The 24,324-nt window shown below is 34.4% G+C and overlaps 1 protein-coding gene across 4 annotated transcripts in view; it reads left to right on the top strand.

The window, feature by feature from the left end:
- Positions 1-24,324, top strand: part of TRAPPC8 (trafficking protein particle complex subunit 8) — a 113,441-nt gene that overhangs the window by 71,106 nt on the left and 18,011 nt on the right. For all 4 annotated transcript variants that reach the window (XM_055368284.2, XM_055368285.2, XM_055368286.2 and 1 more), the window contains exons 15-25: positions 1,190-1,384; positions 1,808-1,938; positions 4,829-4,903; positions 5,330-5,456; positions 7,538-7,692; positions 14,324-14,766; positions 16,479-16,626; positions 18,330-18,426; positions 19,607-19,675; positions 19,766-19,824; positions 22,526-22,699. In XM_055368284.2, the coding sequence (XP_055224259.1) occupies positions 1,190-1,384; positions 1,808-1,938; positions 4,829-4,903; positions 5,330-5,456; positions 7,538-7,692; positions 14,324-14,766; positions 16,479-16,626; positions 18,330-18,426; positions 19,607-19,675; positions 19,766-19,824; positions 22,526-22,699 (1,673 nt within the window). The remainder of the gene's footprint in view (positions 1-1,189; positions 1,385-1,807; positions 1,939-4,828; positions 4,904-5,329; positions 5,457-7,537; positions 7,693-14,323; positions 14,767-16,478; positions 16,627-18,329; positions 18,427-19,606; positions 19,676-19,765; positions 19,825-22,525; positions 22,700-24,324) is intronic.

Raw genomic sequence — 24,324 nt, 5'->3', positions numbered from 1 at the left:
TTAAATGCAGGATTTCTTTAGGATTGAGCCCTAGAATGGCAATAATGGAACAAAAGTATAAATATATTAAGCTCTTCATTATCTTACATTAAATAACTCAGAAACAGAAAGTCAAATACTACATGCTTCCATCGATAACTGGGGTTGGAGCTAAATAATGTGTACACATAGACATTGAGACTTGGGAGGGTAGGGAGTGAAGGATGAGAAATTACTTATGGGTACAATGTATACTATTTGGGTGATGGCTACACGAAAAGCCCAGACTTTGCCGCGAAGAAAATATGTCTGTATAACAAAACATCACTTGTACCCCCTAAATCTATACAAATATATTTTATATAAATGCATATATTTTAAAGCTCTTGATGGCTGTTAAACTTTGTCATTCTAAACATTCTTATATTTGAATTTAATCAATGTTTCTCCTTGAGATACGATTTAGTATTTTTTTTAAATTGTCATATTCATAGTAGCATTGTTTGTAATAGCAAAAGAGTGAAAGAAATAGAATTCCTAATAGAGGATTAATTGATATGGTTTTGTATATTCAATAATGGATTCATACTGCAGTACATGAGAATTCATGCTAATTCTACATTTCCCACAACTTGATGCTGAGTGAAGAGTCAATTACAGTATAAGTTTCAAACATAAAAACTAATTTTATGCATTTTTTAGATATACTTATGTGGTAAAATCATGGATGAAAATGATACACTTTAACTTTGGAATACCTCTGGGAAGAAGTGATGCCAGTGGGGGCGAAGGAGAGTAATAAGATTGGGGGTGGTGCAGAGAGGACATCGACTCTATCTGTGATGTTTTTTTTTATTAAAAATATTTGGGATCATAGGTGAAAGTTGACATTTGTTAAATTTTAGTATACAAATATTTGTTATATTAGTCTCCATGCCTTTTCTGTATATTTGAAATGTTTTATATAAAAATTGCTTGTGGACACTAGGGAAAATACATTCTTTCAGAGTCAGGAGGAAAAGAACATCAGTATTATAAGCAAAATCCAGATAAGCTAGGATTAATGAGAGGATATTTTTCACTCAGAATTAGAAATAGGCAAGAGTGAATGTATATATATATATTTTTATTTCTGTACCTTATGTCTATTTAAAATATGTTTTATTTGAGGGCAAGTCTTCATAAACGTGTTGTTACAAATTTTTTTTAGGTGAAAAACAAGCAGCTACTCATGTAAGTCTTGATCAAGAATATGATTCTGAATCCTCTCAGCAGTGGCGAGAACTTGAGGAACAAGTTGTTTCTGTGGTTAACAAAGGAGTAATTCCATCCAATTTTCATCCCACACAATACTGTTTGAACAGTTACTCAGATAATTCAAGATTTCCACTTGCAGTTGTAGAAGGTGATATACTTGAATTTTTATTTCTTTTTTTTATTTGTTTTACTTACAGCATGATGAAGATAATTTATTGTTTGGCACACATAATTGGTGCTGGGGATGCAAAAATAAATTAGGAACTCATAATTTACTGAGCTGCATTTATAAAACCAGACAAGGGGGACTCTTCTACAGCTATTTGCAATGTGATGTTGGAATATACAAGAGGGAATGGCATTCTTTAGTACAGAGAAATTGGGGAAATCTTTTCAAGGAGGTAATGTAGTATTACAACTGAATCCTGAATACGTGGACATTTATAAGGTAATAAAGGACAGTCTAGGCAGAAATGCAGAGCTATGAAAGCAAGATGCATTTAGAAGATCGAAGCTGAGAATGAGGTGTGATGTTTATTAAAGTTATTAATTTAGGCCTTTTTTTTAATAGAACCAATTACAGTGGAAGTGGCTTTTAGAAACCCTTTGAAAGTTCTACTTTTGTTGACTGATTTGTCATTGCTGTGGAAGTTTCATCCTAAAGATTTCAGTGGAAAGGATAATGAAGAAGTTAAACAACTAGTAAGTTATTAAAAGGTATTTGTAATTATGTTTCAGTTACAGCCTAACAAATGCTGTAGTAACATTTCAATGTACTCTGTTCAGTGAGCTATACTTCTTTTTGGTTTATTTTTCCTTAGTTATAAAAATTATGATATGTACTTATTTTTGAAAATCGAAAATACAGAAAAACATAAGGAATAGAAGTGAAACCATCTGTCTTCATAATATTTAGAAATAACCACTTTAACGTTTTGCTGTGTATCTTTCCAGTCATTTTGTTTTTATTTTTTTTTTTTGAGACAGAGTCTCACGCTGTTGCCCAGGCTGGAGTGCAGTGGCGCCATCTCGGCTCACTGCAACCTCTGCCTCCCAGGTTCAAGTGATTCTCCTGCCTCAGCCTCCTGAGTAGCTGGGATTACAGGCTTACCCACCACGCCCAGCTAATTTTTGTGTTTTTAGTAGGGACGGGGTTTCACCATGTTGTCCAAGCTGATCTCGAACTCCTGACCTCAGGTGATCTGCCAGCCTCAGCCTCCCAAAGTGCTGGGATTACAGGCATGAGACACCGCGCCCAGCCTTCCAGTTATTTTCATTTGTATGTTTTTCCCACATATTTGGGATTCCTTCATACTGTGTATGTTGCTTTTTACATTCTGTGTTGTTTTATAGGCATATTCTGATATCAGAGTGTCTTAATATTTTATTTTTGCATAATATTCCATCATATGGGTGATTTATAAGCTATTTTACTATCTTTGATAGTTTTTTGGCAAGTTTCCATTTGTTGACTATCACAGTAATACTGTGGTGCACTTTTTTGTGTGTGGCTTTTTACCTTTAGATTATTTTTGTGGGGAAGATTCCAGGGCATGAAGTGAAGATTTTAGGGAAAAGTATTGTAGTGCCCTGCTGGTTTCATAAAAGTTCATACCAATGAGCTTCTTACTAAGCAGCATATGGGTTTGGGTGTCTAATCTTTATGACAGTAAGCAGTATTACTTAAAAACTTTGTTGATTTGATATTTTTAAAATGCCATCTTAACTGTTTTATTTTCCATTTCATTGATTGCTGGTGAAGTTGAAACTCTTTGTTTTTCCTCTTTTGTGAATTGCCTATTCAAAACCTCATTTATATTTTTTCTTTTCATTTCCGTGTCTAGTAAGTCCTTTATGTATCTAAGATACTTAATTTTGAAGCAGAAATGATGTGGCCAAATAGTTTCTTTATTAATACCCACCTGACTGTAAATGAAATAACTTGGACAAATAGATATATTTGCTTACTAATTTATTAGTTTATTCACCAGTATCTATTATATAACTTGCTTTTTTTATACTACCTTGCTAAATGCTTTAATAATGTGGCAAAAAAAAAAAAAAAAAGGATTTTGGAACTGGGAAATAACCCAGCATTTTGGTGCTCAAGTGTTTTGATTTTTTCAAGATTGCCTTATTTTAAGTCTTGCTCTAGCCTGGGCAACATAGTGAGACCCCCATCTCTACAAAAATTTAAAAATTAGCCAGATGTGGTGGTACACATCTGTAGTCCCAGCTATCTGGGAGGCTGAGGTGGGAGGATTGCTTGAGTCCTGGAACCTGAGGCTGCAGTGAGCCAAGGTCATGCCATTGTACTCCAGCCTGGGAGACAGAGCAAGATCTTGTCTCAAAAAAAACCACAAAACAAGTAAACAAACAATAAAATTAAATAAATAAATAAGTCTTGCTGGTTAAATTTGTCGAAGATATTTTGTATTATTTATATTCATTGTTAATAATTTGAATGAGATTTCCCAGGCTTTATTCTGACTTGAATTTTAGCAACTTCTGCAATTTTTCTAATCTTTTGGGTGCCTGGAATACTCAGTATGAGCGGTTAAACTTGGAAACGTTTTTTAAAAAGATTTATTAGCTTTTTAAGTATATTAGTCTGTTCAATATGGGAGATTTTAAAGGAGGTTTAAAGTTAAGTGAATATTTTCATTTGTATGATGAAGTGTTTCTTAAAATAATATTTTTCTATAAATTTCAAACTCTTTGGATTTTTTCATGACTAAGAAATGAAGAAAATGGACTAAGCTGGTGATGGACTAAGATGCTGAACTGGAATGTAGGGAGTTTTTTGTTTCTTGTGCTAAATAATGTCATGGTGAAAGTATAATAGCGTTTATGAGGATCAGGTTTATCTCCATTATGAGCCAATTAGCTCTGCTTTGCTACATGACCAGAGAAATGTCATTGCTTTGGGGGAAACAGTCCTTTTCCCCTTCTCTCCCACTGCTGTTATTGTCTACCTGTCTTTCTTTATCATGCTTAGCCCACCATTATCTTTTCTATGTAATTGACCAATTTTGAAAAAGAGGCTGGTCAGAGCAAAAGAAGAAATTTGCTATTATTGTAAGATTAAATTAAATGACCATTTGGCCATTGTTGACTATGAGCAGCTAGGTATTTTCTCTCAGGGTTTTATTATCTTGGTGGCGGCATCTTTGATATGCTCCCCTGTTTTGAAACAGAGTCTCACTCTGTCACCCAGGCTGGAGTGCAGTGGCGCCATCTTGACTCACTGCAACCTCCACCTCCCGGGTTCAAGCGGTTCTCCTGCCTCAGCCTCCTGAGTAGCTTGGATTACAGGCGTGTGGATAGTGGCATCTTTGAATCGATTGCTTATCCTTCTCAGTTGAATTGGACTGAACAAAATGAAAAAAATATATATTGAGTGCCTACTACAGCCTGGGTCTACTCTAGGTGTGGAAATAAAAACACTTTGTGTAGAGCTCAGCATGTGGTAAAAACCAAGTAAATGCAGACTTTAATTAGTGTTATTGTTTTGAAGTATTGATATATAGGAGTGTTAATAATCTGATACTTTGTTCATTAGAATGTATAATTTATGAAATTTATTTTTTAGGTTACAAGTGAACCTGAAATGATTGGAGCTGAAGTTATTTCAGAGTTCTTAATTAATGGCGAAGAATCAAAAGTGGTAATTATTTTATCATTTCTCTGCTTTATGCCTTTCTGAAAGTAAGGTGAAAACAAATTTTTAAATAATCTTTATTCAGTTTATTTTATATTCTAGTTTTCTTAAGAACTAAAATTTGGAAGATTAGGAAATAGGAATTGCTCGGGAGGAAATTGGTGGTTTGCAGTGGTCTTTGATTTGTTAGTTTCCTGAGAAGCCTGTTGCTTTCTTCTTGATATGCTTTTTATGAAAAGTTATTATTGAGGGTTTAGGCCTATAATTGTTAAATTTAGACATTTTCTTTTGAAGAAGATGCTTTTCATAAATTAATTGGCATTTTAAAAGTTTAGGTCCTGAGTTTATGTTTTTGCAACATTATAGAATTAGGTATTGTGCTATTTAAGATATTATGAAAACATAATAAGACTGACTTAAATATCTCCACAGGCAAGACTAAAGCTCTTTCCCCATCACATAGGGGAGCTGCATATTCTGGGAGTTGTTTATAATCTTGGCACTATTCAGGGCTCTATGACAGTAGATGGCATTGGTGCTCTTCCCGGATGTCACACAGGTAAAGGCTATAGCATTGGTAAACAATTAGAAAACTTTCTTAAATCATTCCATAGAATAAAATGGACAAAAATGAGGTATTTTCTAAATAGGTTTAATGTATCGTTAAGTAAAGACATTTAGCCAGATGTAAGAATGACAAATTTAGATTATTTTAACTTCTAACATCATCTCTAGCGTCAAAAGTAAACAACTTGATTCCCTTCTGATATATTTTCTTTTGTTAATTTTTAGACTGTATTTTTTTCTGTTACTGATCCAAATTTAGTAAATTCTAACCAAATAAATTCTAACCATTGATTGTCTGCTGCCAATATAAAAACCATCTTAATATGTTCTTTTTTTTGAATATTTCCTTTTTATAAAACATGGAACAAATTAAAGACCTATGTTTTCACATCACTGGATATTGAATACCTTAAGTTCTATCTTCTGTCTTGAAAGAATAGAGCTTTAGTGTTAATCTGATATTCTTGGTGCACTATACAGTATGTTCTACACATTTTTGAAGAGTAAAACTACACGATACGTGCATTTAACATAGTTTTCTTTGTTTTTTAAACTCAGGGAACCCTTCAAGATTTAACATTACCATGTAATTACTGTGGGTAGTTATTTGAGTTTAAGTTGAAAAGATGCTAGGAGAGGGAGTTTACCATGAAACTTCCTACTTCTGGCTCATTTTAATAGATATGTCTTATTTTACAACAAATTGAGTTGAATAGTCCTTGACAAACATGAATTTAGCATTTACAAAAGCTGATTATTAACATTGAGAAAGTGGGAACACTTGGAAAATTTGTTGATTCTTTTAACTTTCAATTAAATATACTTGCCTGGGTATCTAGGATAATTCAGTACACCATTTAAGAAAAATAAGTGAAATGAATCCATAGAAACTAAAAACATTTTACTAAAGAAAAAAATTTGCACTAAAATTGAGTAAGGTATTCTGCATTTTAGTACTGTATTTGTATTTTTTGGTTGACAAGAACCAGACAAAGTTTATTTATAATTTATATAATTTATAATTTAAATTATTTATAATTTAAATTATATATAATTTAAAAATGCTAATTTATTGCATTTTTAAAGCAAGATAACTGGATATTAAGAGCTTTTTGAATCTCGTTTCTTTTCCCACTTGTATGTAACTAGGATCTTAATCTAGTACACAAATTTATGGTTGTCAGTAAAATATAGGTAGTTGTTTTATTTAAGGCACCAAATATATGCATTAAAAAATACTTTATATGTTATTGTATAATATTAATGGGAAGAGACTGAATTAACTGTTAAAATCCTATCTTCTAAGCAGAGTTTTCATGATTTAGTGTAGCTCATTATTATGTAAAATGCTAATAAGGATTTGGGTCACATGAAGTGTGGGAATCAATACATTTTATATCTGGCTTGAGATTATTACAGTGACCTTCAGCACATTAAAGGCTTTAAGTAGTCCTGCAAGAAAGATAGTTGTATACTCTAGCTTTTTTCACACATATATGCACTACATGGACGCTTTTGGGAAAAATTTCACATGAATATTAAAGAAGTTTAATTTTGAGAAAACTCTACTGTATTTAATTTTCTTTGTGCAGTCTCTTGAGAAGATTCAGTTATTTATATTCCAGAAATAATTCAAATTAGTGTATATATTTGAATATGAGTAAAAGTAAAAAGTTGACCTTTTCATTGTTTTCCACTTCTTTTCTTTGTGAATAGATACCCGTTCTCATGGCCTAAATTAAATTGTTGGACCTAAGATAGTTATTCTCTCAGGTTTTGTTAGTTAATAGGCACATGGTTAAATACAGATTTCAGAGGGCTTCCTATTGAGTAATGTGTAGTCTTTTTTTGCAAAGTATATCTAAAACCAAGTGAGAAATTAAGTAGCATACCTTAGTTGGTGTTAAACATGGAATGAAAATATACTAAATTCTTTGATTAATCATGTTAATCAAAATTGTCTAGAATTTTTCTAGAAATAATCTGAAACTTACAATATTCACATATTCAAGTTAAATTGATGTCAGTTAACATACCAAATTATTTTAGGGCATTGATTGTTTTTTATTTCAGGAAAATATTCCTTGAGTATGTCAGTCCGAGGGAAGCAGGATTTAGAAATTCAAGGTCCTCGACTTAACAACACAAAAGAAGAGAAAACATCTGTTAAATATGGCCCTGATCGACGTTTAGATCCCATAATCACAGAAGAAATGCCACTGTTGGAGGTATTTCACTTTTTAAAATTTCATGGATTTAATTTATCTATATGAGCAAATCTGAGTAAATTAATTTTAGGCTCTGAGGTTTTTGATATTACATTGAACTATACTTTTAAATTATTGTTAAGCTAGTGTTAAATATATTTAATTCACAATGTAAGGCAATCATGCAAATTGCCATTAAGTCATAGCCAGGCTCTAAAATATAACCCTCAAAATATTAATGGAAATTGGGAAAAATACTTCTAAAAAATCCACTCTGGATTTTAAAAATGAGTGACTCTTTTTCATAAGTTATAAAAAATAATTTGTGAATGAATGCTTATAAAAAAACTTAAGCAATGTAGAAGCATCTGAATAAAAAGCAGTATTTCACCTTCTTCTTGTCTTCACCTTCTTATCCCATCCTATCCTACTTTTATACCATACAAATTAAAATTTGGAAAAGATAGAAACTGTTGCTAGGTAGTATAGCCAGAGAAAGAGAAATGTATTATTTAGTTGAAGGATCTTGTTCTGTAATACTAAAGTATTATAATATTTTATAGAACATATATATAATATATAATATAAATATATATATTTATATTTTATAGAACATATTATAATATAAAGTATTATAATATGTTCTATAATACTTCAGTATTTTACTAAAGTATAATACTAAAGTATTATAGAACAAGAAGTGGCAGAAGCTCCAGGGAATTTAAGAGCAAATGTTTTTAAGCCTCTAGAAAGCATTGCTTTTGATATAACCCTAGTCCAGCAATTTTCAGTCTTTGAGCCACTTCAAATTTCAAGTTTCTAGAAGAAAGATGTGGTCCACTTTGGATCAGGCTTATACCTGAGGAGCAGGGCAAAGGTGGTAGGGTCATGTAATGTAAGGGTGAAAAAGGCCCTTCCTCCCACATCCTCAAGTTATTCTAGTAGGGAGTTTACAAGGATAGCAACCTACCTCCAAAAGTGCCAGTGATACCAAATTGCTGTTTATCTTTTCAGACCTTGCATTGTGCACTTATATATAGTTTTAATAATTATAGATGCAATCATACTACACGTTTTATCCTGTACTTGCTTTTTGTCCTTAACAGCATAACTCAGTCTTCTTTTTAACCGTTACATATGGTATTCTTTTATTTGGATATACTGTAATATATTTTCCTGCTCTTAATGGGTTTACTTCTAGTTTTTCATCAATACAGACAATTCTGCAGTAAATATCATGTATATATTTTGTCCATGTTCTAGATTTGACTAAACTTTAAAAATGGAATTACTGGGTGGAGAGATATATAAATTTTAAATTTCGCAATACACTACAAAATAACCTTCAGCAAAACTATAGTAAATTGCACTTTTCTTCAGAGTGAGAGTGTCTGTTGCCTTACATCTGTGCCATTCTGGATAATATCAGTTTTTGTTTTTTAATGTTTGCAAATCAGATTGAAAAATGATGTTTTTATTTACATTTCTCTGATAACTGATAGGGTTGATCAGTGTTTTTTGTTTGTATGATTTTTTTCCCCTCCATGTGTCCATATGATTGCCTGCTTATACTCTTTTTTTTTTTTTGAGACCTAGTCTTGCTCTGTCACCTAGGCTGAAGTGCAGTGGCAGGATCTCGGCTCACTGCAACCTCTGTCTCCCAGGTTCAAGCAATTCTCCTGCCTCATTCTCCTGAGTAGCTGGGACTACAGGTGCCAGCATGCACCGGCTAATTTTTTGTATTTTTAGTAGAGACGGGGTTTCACTGTGTTAGCCAGGATGGTCTCAATCTCCTGACCTCGTGATCCGCCCACCTCGGCCTCCCAAAGTGCTGGGAACTCTTTTAATTGGATGTTATTTCCTTTCTTCTTACTGGATGATTTTTATGGTAGTAATCCTATACATGTAGTGGTGATATAGGTAACATACTCATGAAAATGGTGATGGGTGGTGTGTGCTGAGAGGTGGGCATTGCTGAACTACCCATATTCTGTATGCATTTAACCCTTGCTTAATTGTGATGCATGTAAAGAATTTTGTAGGGCAATAAAAAAAACTTATGGACTGACCCAAATGCCAGTTTCTGGTTGTCAAGAGATAAGGCTCAAACTTTGTTTTTTAGTTCTAGTACCATTAATAGAATGTGGGCAACTCATTATGCCATCTTTCTATTATATTAATATTCTGAAAGTATCCATACCAGGTTCTCTTTTAGATGCAGTCTACTCTGTTTGATAATATTTCCTTATTTCTTTCTGTGTCAGTACTATACTGTTGCTTCATCATTTTTTTTTTAAATCTGGCAAGCCAAGTCCCTTTTATAATCTTTAATTTTTTTCATTTTTCTTAATACTTGTGCCATTTTCGTCCAGGCTTTGCAAGTTCCCACAATAATAATTTTGATTAGAATTGCATTGGTAAAGCCTAGGAGTTAAAAAGCAGATGATGAATTGAAATGAGTCAGGATTCAAATGTTATTTTAGGGTTATTCACCATTATTTTTTAAAAGTCTTGAACTGATGAACATTTTGTTTGGAATTACGTTTCTAAAAATTTGTTAGAGCTTACTTTCAGATGGGAAGATTCTGATCTATGTGGTCAAAATAAATCAGTGTAAGACACCAAAATATACTGTTTTTAATGATTCTGCTAGCTGCTAGCTTTGATTTTTTTCTCTCCTCCCCTCCCCCCTTTTTTTTTTTCTGGAGACGGGATCGCTCTGTCACCCAGGCTGAAGTGCATGGTATGATCTCTGATCACTGCAGCCTTGGCTTCCTGGACTCAAGTGTTCTTCCTGAATAGCTGGGACTACGGGTGGATGCCACCACACCTGGCTAATTTTTTTGTGTTTTTTTGTAGGGACAGGTTTCACTACGTTGCCCAGGCTGGTCTCAAACTCCTAAGCTCAAGCAGTCCACCCACCTCTGCTTCCCAAAGTGCTGCGGTTATAGGCATGAGCAACCGTGCCCAGCACCTATGATTTTCAATAAGCCATATCATTTAAATATTCTTCAGTTATTAAGATTGTTAAATGTACAGATGGTTTTTAAATGCAATGCTTCTCAAATAACATATTCCTATGAATAGAGGTTTACTTTTACATTGTTTAAGCCTCATCCCTAATTATCTGGCCTTCATTTTCTAAGTGAAAGTTTTTTCACTTAGAAAGGAAGGAAGCTTAAACCAGATATCTTCTTGGATTTTTAACTCTGTTGAACTTAACAGTCTTTATATTTACATTCATCTGGTTTTTGATATTGCTAGGTCTGTATTTAACTTTGCTTCTTGCATATCACAATTTTAGAAAAATTTTGTTATAGAGGCAGTTCTTGAAGAGGGTATTTTAGAGCAGAGGGCCTCTTATTCTACATAACAAAAATGGTGTTTGGTTGATGAAACAAAGCTTGTAAAGTGAAAAACAAAAAAATCAGTAGATCCATACCCTAAACATTTTACCTTAATTTAAAACATACTGATGTACATTTATTCACCATTTCTGGGGGGGTGGATTTAGAGCAGAGACCTTTTCTATGAGTGCTGGTATGGGTTTCCTGATAGGAGTTTCATCTTGTTTCATGCATTAAACTACATCCATAAGTTGCACTTTATGTTTCCAGTTTTGGTTTCTTCAGAGTGAGAATCTAGACAGTTTGTCAAGTAATCTAAACACTATGTATGTCTGGATTTTTATCTACAGATAAAAGCTTTACTTTCAGCTATGGATGAAAGCAGTTTACACAATACTTAATTTATGTGAACAAGTTTGGGAATAGATAGTGACTCTTGAAAGGAGAATATGATGGGCATTACAGAAAGCCTAAAGCCACTGATGTTCAGTTCCATAAACATCACTCAGTATTTTCTAGTAAGAGAATAGGGAAGTTGGTTAGTTCAACAAGGTGGTATGATTATGATGGAAGTCAGCTAATAGACCATTTATTATATTTGGACAGACAGTGGAAGACATGAAAACTGGTGAAAAAATTCATAGAATATTCCTGTGCCTAATATTTCAGAAATATTTTATGGAATTTGAGATGTTTAAGGGAATAGTAGAAGTAGTTACCCATCTATACTGTATGATGAAATAATCTGTAACAATATATATTTATCAAACAAGGGTGAGAATGAAAGTTACTGTAGCTCATTGAGAGAAGATAAAAATAAGAGTCATTTGCATACTACTATATGTATAGCATACTGAACTCAAACAATGAGCTATGTGGATTAGAAATCTTTCCCCCTAAATCTTTTTTTTTCATACAATTATTTCTGTTAGGAATAATTTTAACATGTAGAGAAGCAGAGAAAAGAGCAAACTCCTTTAATTTCTTACACACAAGCACTATTATATATATGTATCATTCAACTAGACCATTTGATTTGTGTCTAGTCATTTTCTGTTACAGGCAAAGCCACAACGAATAATCCTAAGCATGTCATTTTGTACTCACACATGTATATCTTCAGGATAAATTAGAAGTGAGATAGTGAGTTCTTGGTCTTGTTTTCCATTTATATTTGAAGCTATCACAAATATCAACTATTTAAAAGGACTTCAGCAACTGAGCATTTGAAGTAAAGGCTAAATATACTTGTTCTTTTTTTTTTTTTTGAGACGGAGTCTTGCTCTGTCACCCAGGCTGGAGTGCAGTGGCGCCATCTCGGCTCACTGCAACCTCTGCCTCCCAGGTTCAAGCAATTCTCTTGCCTTAGCCTCCTGAGTAGCTGGGATTACAGATGCGCACCACCATGCCTGGCTAATTTTTGTATTTTTAGTAAAGACGGGGCTTCACCCTGTTGGTCAGGCTGGTCTCAAACTCCTGACCTCGTGATCTGCCCACCTCCCAAAGTGCTGGGATTACAGGCGTGAGCCACTGTGCGTGGCCTTGTTCTTCTTAAAGAGTCAAAATAGTATATTTAGTAAAACTGTGTTCTGAAGGTACATGTGATCCTATACATAGTTGGTACCACTGGTCTTTTATGTGTTCTATCACTGTTACCATTTTACCAATGCTGTAACCTTCTTGATGGTATCTAGGTGTCTCTATGTATTGTAGTGTGTTTTTACACACTGAATACTCTATTTCACTTTTTATTAATGCAGCTGTGTTGGATGTAATAACAAAATTAATAATTCCTCCACAAGTTTTAGCTTGACTATGAGCTTGACACTGACTAATCAGTACAGAGAGTCAGTGTCTTCAGTATAATGCTATGTCTAGCTTATTTTTTTATCCTATTAAATCTATGTGCGGGATTTCTACATTAATCCCTTGTTTTCTCATTTATTTTTAAAGCTTCTAATGTCCCCAAATTTCATCTGATTTTTTTCTTTTTAAGAATATGGCCATAATGAAGTCCCACTCACATTTAGATTCAAAAACATATTTTCACTGGAATTTCATGAAGTGACTGCCAGCTATAACTTTATTAGAACATTTGACTCATATTGTTACCTTTATCTTCCTGCTTGCTTAGATGTTAGTTGTGACATTTAAATATCTGTTTTTTTGTTTGTTTGTTTGTTTGTTTTTTGAGATGGGGTCTCACTCTGTCACCCAGGCTGGAGTGCAGTGGCACAATCTTGGCTCACTGCAACCTCTGCTTCCTGGGCTCAAGCAGTCCTCCCACTGCAGCCTCCCCAGTAGCTGGAACCACAGGCGTGCGGCTCATTTTTTGTAGTTTTGATAGAAACAGGTTTCACCATGTTGCCCAGGCTGGTTTTGAACTCCTGAGCTCAAGGGATCCACCAACTCTGGGATCCACCAACTCTGGCCTCCCAAAGTGTTGGGATTACAGGCATCAGCCACTGTGCCCAGCCAGTATACTTAAAGATCTTTTAAATGCAGATAACTTACTGTATGATTTCATTAGCCCGAATTTCTGTCTCTTTAAGCACAAGTCCACAATCCCTCATCTGAAATATTGAGGCCACATGTGTGTTGGAAATCAATTTAAAAATTTTTTTTAGAAGTGTGTGTGTGAAGTTATGTAAACCCCATTGCTTTGTGGCAGCACCTAGTAATCAAACACATTAATATTTCTTGCATGAACTATATTAATATCACACTAAATGGGAAGGAATATAAAAAGCCTCTATTAGGTCAGGTTTTGCCCCCACATGAGTTACTAAAAGCCTGAGGTTGGAGTTTTTTGGATTTTAAAATTATGGATATGAAATCATAGATCTGCCCATTCTTTCACTTTAAAACCCATGGTAAATCTGGCATATCTTTTCATCTTGATGATATAGACATAAGTAGTTGAGCTGCTTCTTTAGTTGACAGTTATAAGGGTTATAAAACTGATATTTACTTCATATAGCCGTGTTAAATTACTTTCAACTTTTCTGGTCCATAATCTACCAAGTTGTGAAAGTTTTGACATGTTAGCCCTCTTGTGTACTGATAGTATACCTTTAATTCATAAGTCTAGAATCACTACTGAGTGGCAGAGTAACATTCTTCTGTCTCATCATATTTTCTAAAATGGAGTCATTAAGTGCCACATATTCAGGGAGATACCAAAGGATTAATGAAACACTTGTAAACCTTTGGTTAAAAAAAAAAAAAAGTGTCTTAAAATGTTATTCATTAGAGGTTCAAAATTTTTAACAGACAAATAATAATATTTTTTCCCTCCAATGCAGGTGTTCTTTATACATTTTCCTACAGGGCTCCTCTGTGGAGAAATCCGAAAAGCATATGTAGAATTTGTCAATGTCAGCAAATGTCCACTTACTGGATTGAAGGTTGTTTCTAAACGTCCAGAGTTCTTTACTTTCGGTGGTAATACTGCTGTTCTAACACCACTAAGTCCCTCAGCTTCTGAGAACTGTAGTGCTTACAAGACTGTTGTGACAGATGCTACCTCTGTGTGTACAGCACTCATATCATCAGCTTCTTCTGTAGACTTTGGCATTGGCACAGGAAGTCAACCAGAGGTGATTCCTGTTCCCCTTCCTGACACTGTTCTTCTACCCGGAGCCTCAGTGCAGCTGCCAATGTGGTTACGTGGGCCTGATGAAGAAGGTGTCCATGAAATTAACTTTTTGTTTTACTATGAAAGTGTCAAAAAGCAGCCAAAAATACGGTTAGTATTATAAAACTTATAAAATTTAACATCTATGTTCAATGTATATGCACATATTCAGATAAACATTTTGATATTTACTAACATGTTAAGAAATTACTCCTTTCCAGATTATGCAGGATATTTATATCTGAAATTGTCTCAAATAGAACTGTAAGTTCTAGGTACCCGAAAATGAAAAAATAAAATTTAACGGCACACATTTTTTTAGTTGCTTCTGTCTGTAAACTTCTCAATTGTTTGATACGATTAAGTACTGTAGACAGAGCTATCACATAATAATGAAATTAACAGGTACCATGTATTAAATACAGGGCGTCATTTATGTATGAAGACAACCTGCCTGGTCGTCTCAGTCATCCTTTTTTAAGAAAATTGTTTTGTTTTACCTTTTCCCTAGTGTTCCCCCTTGCCCCACAAGAATGTATGAAAAACAGTACATATTTACAGAAGAGAAGATTATAATGGTGTTACAATAGATGATCACTGAAGAAATCAAAGCTAACTGGCTCATCCAGGATCTATGACCTATATTTTGTTCAACAGAATATTTTCTTTTGATACCTCCATTGTCATTTTTACAAAATTAACTAGGAATAACTTGGGAGGCTGAGGCAGGAGATTCGCTTGAGCCCAGGAAGTCAAGGCTACAGAGAGCCGTGATTATACCGTTGTCCTCCAGCTTGGGTGACAGAGCAAGGCTCTGTCTCAAAAAAAAAAAAAGATTTTAGCATTTGAATATCAAGGGAGGGATATGCAAGAGAGTAGTGGGTATTGTTCTAGGGAGCGGCTGTATATATTTTATTTGTAAAGATTTACAGATTAGAGAACATAAACTGAATGTAGTTAGTTCAGCCACAGTGTAAAATTTTTGTAGAAGAAGTAAAGAGGAAGAAACCTTTGAAATGTAAAGCTTATATATGGTGAGGAGTTTTGAATACCAGGTTAAAGTTTGAACTTTATTTGGTAGTCATTCAGTAGCTTCAGAACCACTATTAGAAGCAAGGCTGGGTGCAGTGGCTCACACCTGTAATCCCAGCACTTTGGGAGGCTGAGGTGGGCAGATCACTTAAGGTCAGGAGTTCAAGACCAGCCTGACCAATGTGGCTGATGAAGATGGTGAATATGATTGATTTTTGGGGGAGATCACCAAAGTACAGCACATTAACCCTAAATATCCTAGAAAGCAGACACCTTATGATGAAGATGATGAATATGGCGAAACCCCATCTCTACTAAAAATACAAAAATTATAGGGTGTGGTGGTACATGCTTGTAATCCCAGCTACTCAGAGACTGAGGCAGGAGAATCGCTTGATCTGGGAGGCAGAGGTTGCAGTGGTGAGCTGAGATCACCCCACTGCACTCCCACCTGGGTGACAAAGCAAGACTCTGTCTCAAAAAAAAAAAGAGAGAAAGAAGCACAATCAGAACATTACCATATGAAGATTATTTTTATGTGTTATACAGATGAATTTGATAAGCAGGGCAAAAACTTAGACAGGGAGACTAGTAGTTTCCTTCCAAATTGGATAGAAAGAATTGAACTGAAGTTAGGCTAACTATGTAATTTTACTTAATGTATTCTATGGATTTTTAGAGTATAAATGGTCCTGAGAGTGATCAGTTTTTAAAATCTTTATTTGGAATTAGATAATTATAACATAGAGACTCTGAGATTAAATGTGCTTTTTTTTTTTTTTTAACTTCAGGCACAGAATATTAAGACACACTGCAATTATTTGTACCAGTCGGTCTTTAAATGTACGGGCCACTGTCTGCAGAAGTAATTCTCTTGAAAATGAAGAAGGCAGAGGAGGCAATATGCTAGTCTTTGTGGATGTGGAAAATACCAATACTGTAAGTTGGTTTAAAACTGAATTTTGTTTTTAATTATATTTGAAGTGTTTCCCTTGTGTTTAGTAGTGGTTTTTGTTTTCCTTTACAAGACAGCATAAGCTAGGGATTTTAGGAATGTTCATGTAGAATAGTATGAAATCATCTTAATTCTTCATTAGATTTGTGATTTTATCCCTTAGTCTGTCTTCAAATAAAAAGATTTTCTGATATTATGGTACACACTGATATGCTATATAGTTCCATTAATTCATTCTAAAAGATCTCATAAAATGCTTTCTAGGTCTCACCATTGAGATCCATTGGTGTTACTAAATTGTGAGGTTCTGTTAATATATCACATTCAATATTAACTTGGTAATCTTCACTTGCACATTTCTAACAGTGCCATTTCCTTTATATAGTAAATTTCTGAAATATTGCCATTCCTATTTATGTACTCTAATATAAAAATGAACATTTTTTTTTTCTTTTTTCTTTTTAGACAGGTTCTCATTCTGTCACCCAGGTTGCTCACTGTAACCTCCACCTCCTGGGTTCAAGTGATTCTCATGCCTCAGCCTCCCAAGTAGCTGGGATTACAGGCACATGCCACCATGCCTGGCTTATTTTTTTGTATTTTTAGTAGAGACAGGGTTTCACCATGTTGGCCAGGCTGTAAAAATGAATATTCTTTTTTTTTTTTTGAGATGGAGTCTTGCTCTGTCGCCCAGACTGGAGTGCAGTGGCGCGATCTCTGCTCACTGCAAGCTTCACCTCCCGGGTTGATGCCATTCTCCTGCCTCAGCCTCCCCAGTAGCTGGGACCACAGGCGCCCACCACGCCCGGCTAATTTTTTTGTATTTTTAGTAGAGACAGGGTTTCACCATGTTAGCCAGGATGGTCTCGATCTCCTGACCTCGTAATCCGCCCACCTCGGCCTCCCCAAGTGCTGGGATTACAGGCGTGAGCCACCGTGCTCGGCCAAAAATGAATATTCTCAAAGATGAGAGTGTGATCTCTCATGTTTGAAATAGGACTCTTAGCATTAGATTGATTCAATTCAGGTACTTATTTGAAATGTTACTTAATTCTGTAATGTTCTTTACTTTTAACTTCTTAAATTTGTAAGGTGTCTGCTTTCTAGGATATTTAGGGCTAATGTGCCGTACTTTGGTGATCTCCCCCCAAAAATCAATATTTTTATAGTAAGAGTGAGAATATTTTAATAATTTCAGATTAGCTTTTATTCAGGAGAATTAAAAAAATACATGCTACTTAAATAATTTCATGTGTACTGACCATATATTAGGATTCTGTTATGTGAGTTTTTGTTGCTTGTTTTTTTGCTTAATAAGAATGAGATATCTCAGAGTAGAGAAATAAAAAGAAAATGCCATAATTTTGATTAAAAATTGACAATTTTTTATCTTTTAAATACTACCAATAGCTCATTGTGATAGGCTTTAATAACTCAGTGGCTTTCAGTATTTTAAAATTTACCACTGAGTATGCATTATAGTCAAAAATACTTCTTGGACAAAATGTTGATGTCTCTGAAAGTGTTTAGAAAGGGATTTAAATAAGTTTTTGGTAATGTATATTGTAATTGCATCTTATATTAATTGACATTGACTTTGGTAGCAGCGTCTGAATTTTGTTCTCATCGGAACATTCTGATTTAGTGCTTCTAAATCCTGAATGACTCCTATCTTTTTTTTTGACAGAGTGAAGCAGGCGTTAAGGAATTCCACATAGTGCAAGTATCAAGTAGTAGCAAACACTGGAAGTTACAGAAATCTGTAAATCTTTCTGAAAACAAAGGTTTGTTTGTTTTTTCTGCTACATAATTTTGAAAACTCATTACTTGGTTTTCCAGAATAGTACCAGAATGTCTTAAGATTATTAGGATTAACTTTTTTAAGCATTAAATTGTGATTTCATTAGTTTACCTAACTGTAAGTCAAATTACCTATCTTGATCCAGTCTTTCCCATTTTTTAAATTCCCTCCCACATCTTTTATACTTGTATTTTCTTCTTTTTGTTTTTTATTGTAAAATCAGTGCTTGGGTACATGATTACTGTCAAAAATTCAACCAGGACTGGGTGTGGTGGCTCACGCCTGTAATTCTTGCACTTTGGGAGGCTGAGGTGGGCGGATCACTTGAGGTCAGCAGTTTGAAACCAGCCTGGCCAACATGGTAAAACCCTGTCTTTACTAAAACTACAAAAATTAGCTGGGCGTGGTGGCAGGCGCCTGTAATCCCAGCTACTCGGGAGGCTGAGGCAGGAGAATTGCCTGAACCCGGGAGGCAGAGGGTGCAGTGAGCTGAGATCATGCCACTGCACTCCAGCCTGGGTAACAGAGTAAGACTCTGTCACAAAAAAACAAAACAAAACAAAACTTAACTGGTACAAAAATATATAGACTAGAATATGGAATTTTCTCTTTGTTTCCTTTACCACTGGTGAGTTTATCTGTGAATAGCCATACCTACGTACTGACTGGCTTTTCTGTGAATTGTCATGTTTATATAACATTCAAACAAAAGAATGTGTACCAGAAATTACTTAAAGTACCATTTTAAAAGTGCCTGCAATTGTGGGAAAACATATAGCAGAGTGTGTTCGTATAGTAATGTTGGTATAAATCATGCATATGAAACATACTGAAAGGAAATGAAGAAGTGGTAGAGTGGCAGGATTATGGGCTTTCCAGTCCCTGTGTTCTGATCTTTCAAACTTACTGTTTATCTGAAATGTCGCATATATGAATACATATATATATACATGTGCACACATGAGTATGTATTTTGAGAAAATTGAAATTTATCCTTTTTAAGAGGTCACTTCATTGAGATAAAAACAAAGATGTTCTTCATTAAACATTATTTATAATTACGAATTATTTTCTATTTTGACCAAGGAAGTCTAAATAATGAATTGGTTTTTATCATGTGATGAACTGAGAAACATCTTTAAAATTTCCCTTTTTCTTCCTAGATGCCAAACTTGCCAGTAGGGAGAAGGGAAAGTTTTGCTTTAAGGCAATAAGATGTGAGAAAAAAGAAGGTAAATTCACTTTACTTTTACAGTTTACTAAATGGTCGTTTTATATTTTATGCCAATGATATGATTAGTTTGTTTTCCCCTGTTTTTTAGCAGCCACACAGTCCTCTGAAAAATATACCTTTGCAGATATCATCTTTGGAAATGAACAGGTATGCAAGTAAGCATAGTAGTGTTTGATGTTAAGTCATAGTTATAGCATGTCTGGGTATTTTTGGCAAGGCTTATCGCAGTAATTCCCAAACGCTTTCTTTTTGGGGGGAGACAAGGTCTTGCTCTGTCGCCCAGGAGTACAGTGGCGTGATCACAGCTCACTGCAGCCTCGACTTCCCAGGATCAAGTGATCCTCCCACCTCAGCCTCCTGAGTAGCTGGGACTACAGGCATCAGCCATCACACTTGGCTAGTTTTTTTATTTTTTATAGAGACCAGGGTCTCACTGTGTTGCCCAAGCTTGTCTCCAGCTCCTGAGGTCAAGTGATCTGCCTGCCTCGACCTCCCAAAGTGCTAGAATTACAGGTGTGAGTCACTGCACCCAGCCTCCTCAGACTTTTTGGAGGATAATAAACATCTGAACTTTATTGAGTTTTGCAACCTGCCTTCAGTCCCCAAAACAAACCAAAAATGCTTATGGACTATACCATTTTAAGTAGTTATTTAAAATTAACTTTCTTTTGAGACTATCGTATGAAGTAAGTATAGTTCTTGGGATATTTTTTTTAAAAAGCAAGATTATATGAGGGAGCTTTTCTATTAGGGAAAGTGGTCACAATGGAATATATAGATGATAACCCTCTGAATTTTGGCATACTGTATCATATCATATCATATTCTGAGACCCAGATAATAAGGCAGATACATAAGACTCCATTGTGATTTTAAAGCTATTACTCTCTAGGGCAGTGATATTCCATCCTAATTATGTATAAGAGTTACGTAGAGGGCCAGATGTGGTGGCTCATGCCTGTAATTTCAGCACTTTGGGAGGCTGAGGCAGGAGGATTGCTTGAGGCCAGGAGTTCAAGACCAGACTGGGTGTCAGAGACCAAGGCAAGACCCTGTCTCTTAAAAAAAAAAAAAAAGAGCCTCCTAGAACAGTGGTATTCAAAGTTTCAAAATGTGTCCATGTAAATTATCAGAAATCTTGTTAATATGCAAATTCTGATTCCACAGGACTTGGGTAGAACCTGAGGTTCTAAATTGTTACAAGCTCCTAGGTGAGGTTGACATTGTTAGCCTGCAGACCATAATTGGACCTAGATTTTGTAAAAATACAGGCTTTACCTCCCTTACCTCTAAAGCTCTGGTTGATTATATCTTGGGTGGACTTTGGGAGTATGCATTTTAAGCTATCCCTGAAGATAATCTGAAGTAGTGACCTGCTTTGAAAAATGCTGAATCTGGGGTGTAAAAGTTCATATAATTGTGTGCTATTAGTGGGATGATTTCTTCTTTCTGCTCGTCTCCTTGATAATTCTAAACATCCTTATATTTTTGTACTTCTTTTATCATTTGCTTTCATCTGACTCATCATTATCTTTTTACCATTTGAGGAAACAGCTATTTAGAAATATCTCCAAGTTTCAAAAGCTCAGTAATTTCAAAATATGCATTACTTTCAGAGATACTGTGCTTCCTGAATGGTTGAATTTAGTTTTCAGGACTTTAGTTATTTGTTTTTAATTTCTTTAAAAACTTTTAAAATCCCAGAAACATCAGCAGGACTCTTATATTGTAATTTTTATTGTGTTTGTTGTTAAATAATTTAGTGTAAGAGCACTGGTGAAGGCAGAAAGAAACACATTTTTCATTTTGATGAACCTGGTTGAATAAATAGAACTTGCCAAGCACTACAGATTAATGAGAAAACTATGGGGACAGTGTTTTACAAGAAGTTCGCTCATAAGGAGAAAATGTATATATTTATTCATATTTAATACTTATTTAATAATTAACTTGAAGTTTAACATCTACATGATATATACATAGCCTGTAATACAGGAAACCATAAATATAAAGATGTTATTATGTGGCATAATATTCATTAGTTAAGGGAAATCCTGTAATTGAGTCCATTTAAAATTCTTATACTTTCATTGTTTAAGCATGAAAGCCAAGTTAATGCTAATAATTCTATTTGCATTCTGCTTCATTGGATATTGCCTTGGATTTAAATGAGAAATATTTCTGTCATTTTAAAATACGGGTTTTCAACATTTTATTTTTATTTTCTTGGTGATACCCATTCATTCTCCCTAGATACTTGGAAGGTCAAAGCTAATGTTATGGGAGCGTAGTTTAATTATTTTGGGGTGACGGCTTTAAGATTCAGGGTAACTTGCAGCTGGGTGCAGTGTCTCACACCTGCAATCCCAGCATTTTGGGAGGCTGAGGCAGGCGAATGCTTGAGCTCAGTAGTTCAAGACCACCCTGGGTAACACGGCAAAACTGGCAAAACCCCGTCGCTACAAAAATTAGGCAGGAGTGGTGGCACGCACCTGTAACCTAGCTACTCGGAAGGCTGAGATGGGAACATTGCTTGGGCCCAGGAGGTAGAGGTTCCAGTGAGCTGAGATTGCACCACTGCACTCCAGCCTGGATGACAGAGTAAGACCCTGTATCAAAAAAAAAAAAAAGATTTAGGGTAATTTGTACCAAATCTTTTGAATGTTCAAGTGGCCTCCCTGTATTCAACTACATTGACAAGAATTATTGAATAAGTATTTTGGGTATGTATAAGCTATAGAAATACAAATTTTGGCAGGATGTATTTAATTAAAACTGAGTTATACAAAATAAATTTTGACAACATAATTAAAAGCATTTATGAACACAAGTGATTTTCTTTTAACAGATAATAAGTTCAGCAAGCCCATGTGCAGACTTCTTTTATCGAAGTTTATCTTCTGAATTGAAAAAACCACAAGCTCACTTGCCTGTGCATACAGAAAAACAGTCAACAGAGGATGCTGTGAGATTGATTCAAAAATGCAGTGAGGTAGATTTGAATATTGTCATATTATGGAAGGTATGTGCTACTAAATTATTTCAGCAAGCCTCACTTGTAGATACTCGAGTCTTAAGCTGAAGCACAAACGTATATTACTATTTATATTTTTTATGCTTATCTTTTCTAGTTTCAATATTGAAACTTTAACAGTTACATATTTTTTTTTTGGCCTAAAAAAAGAATTCATTCAAATTAGATACCATTCTTCTGTGTTACTGTTATTTCTATGTGTTACTGAGAATATTGTAGACATGATAAGCTCTGAAAGCAGGTGGTATTAAACTGTTCGGGGCATTTCCAAACATTCTACAGAGGGAAAAATAGCACCATGAACCTCTGGAAATCCACTACCTTGGCTCCAAAAACCATTAATTTTTTGTTATTCATATTTCATATAATCCATTTACCTTCTCTTCTCTTTTATTCTTAATTTTTTTGCTGTAGTATTTTTAAAATGACATATTTCATCTGTAAATGCTTTTATATGTACTTTTAACAGATGAAGACTTTTTTGTTTAATATAACTGCACAGTATTATCTTTCCCAACCAAATTAATAATTCTTAATTATCTAATTGATGGTCTGTGATCAGTTTTTTCCAGATTATTTAAATATACTATTTTACCCTGTTAAAAAAAAAATCAGATCCAAATAAAGTTCACACATGGCAGACCAGAATGAGATTATTTAGACACTAGTATTCCCTAAAGTTAACTGAACTATACTGCAAAGGAGTCTTAATTCTTACATTACACCCTTTTGTATCATATGCATGTACTACCTATTTTTAAAAATGATTCTGCAGTAAAATTAAGGATCTTGTCCAAGAATAATCACCCAAACTTTGTGACAAGGTTTTGATTTTGTGTTGTTTGATGCAAGAGACATGTTCATACTAGGTGATCAATACATGTATTTTAAGTTGACTCAGAAGTTTTTATGAAGTGTTTTTTTTTAAACCATGTTTTTAAATAAACATTTTTTTGAAACCAAGCTGACTTTGCATGTTTCAAATGAAATCTACTAAGTAAATTGATACTTTTGTTGATTATAGAAGGCATTTTATGTTAAAAAGATCAGTTATACGTTATTGGCGAAATCAAATTCTTCCGAAGTTTAGAATCATATTATATAAGTGTATAACGATCTTTGGCATTTGTGTCTTCATTCAATAGGTTTATGCCGTGTAGCAATCCATAATATTTCTGAGACAAGGTTTTGTGTAATGTATTCTGTACTCATTGTTAAGTGCATGGTATTCTTTGATGAGGGGGAAAGTGTTATCTTTTAAGAAATGGCCCTGAACCTAAAGCCCACTGCTGGTATCACTAATCACATAAAGAAGAAAGTTATCTAAGATTGTGATGCTCCTTGGCTGGGAAATGGAAGTTTGAATACATTAAATAATGGGTTATTAAGTTTGGTAGTGGCTAGTACCCTCGTAAGTTTATAATTTACTCAATGGAGAAAGTGACTGGTAGATTTTTGTTTGTTTTAGTTAGAGTTCTGGATAATGTAAAAATGATTCATTAGATTAAAGAAAACTTGAAAAGTCATTAAAGTTATAGAGTAAGATGCACAGGAAGCATAGGACTCTTGAATGAAATATGATTCAGGAGAAAACCAAGAGCTTGAACATTTTT

Source organism: Gorilla gorilla, chromosome 17 (assembly GCF_029281585.2).
Source record: "Gorilla gorilla gorilla isolate KB3781 chromosome 17, NHGRI_mGorGor1-v2.1_pri, whole genome shotgun sequence".
In the NCBI taxonomy this organism is placed as follows: Eukaryota; Metazoa; Chordata; class Mammalia; order Primates; family Hominidae; genus Gorilla; species Gorilla gorilla.
This window is presented reverse-complemented; position numbering and strand designations above follow the sequence as displayed.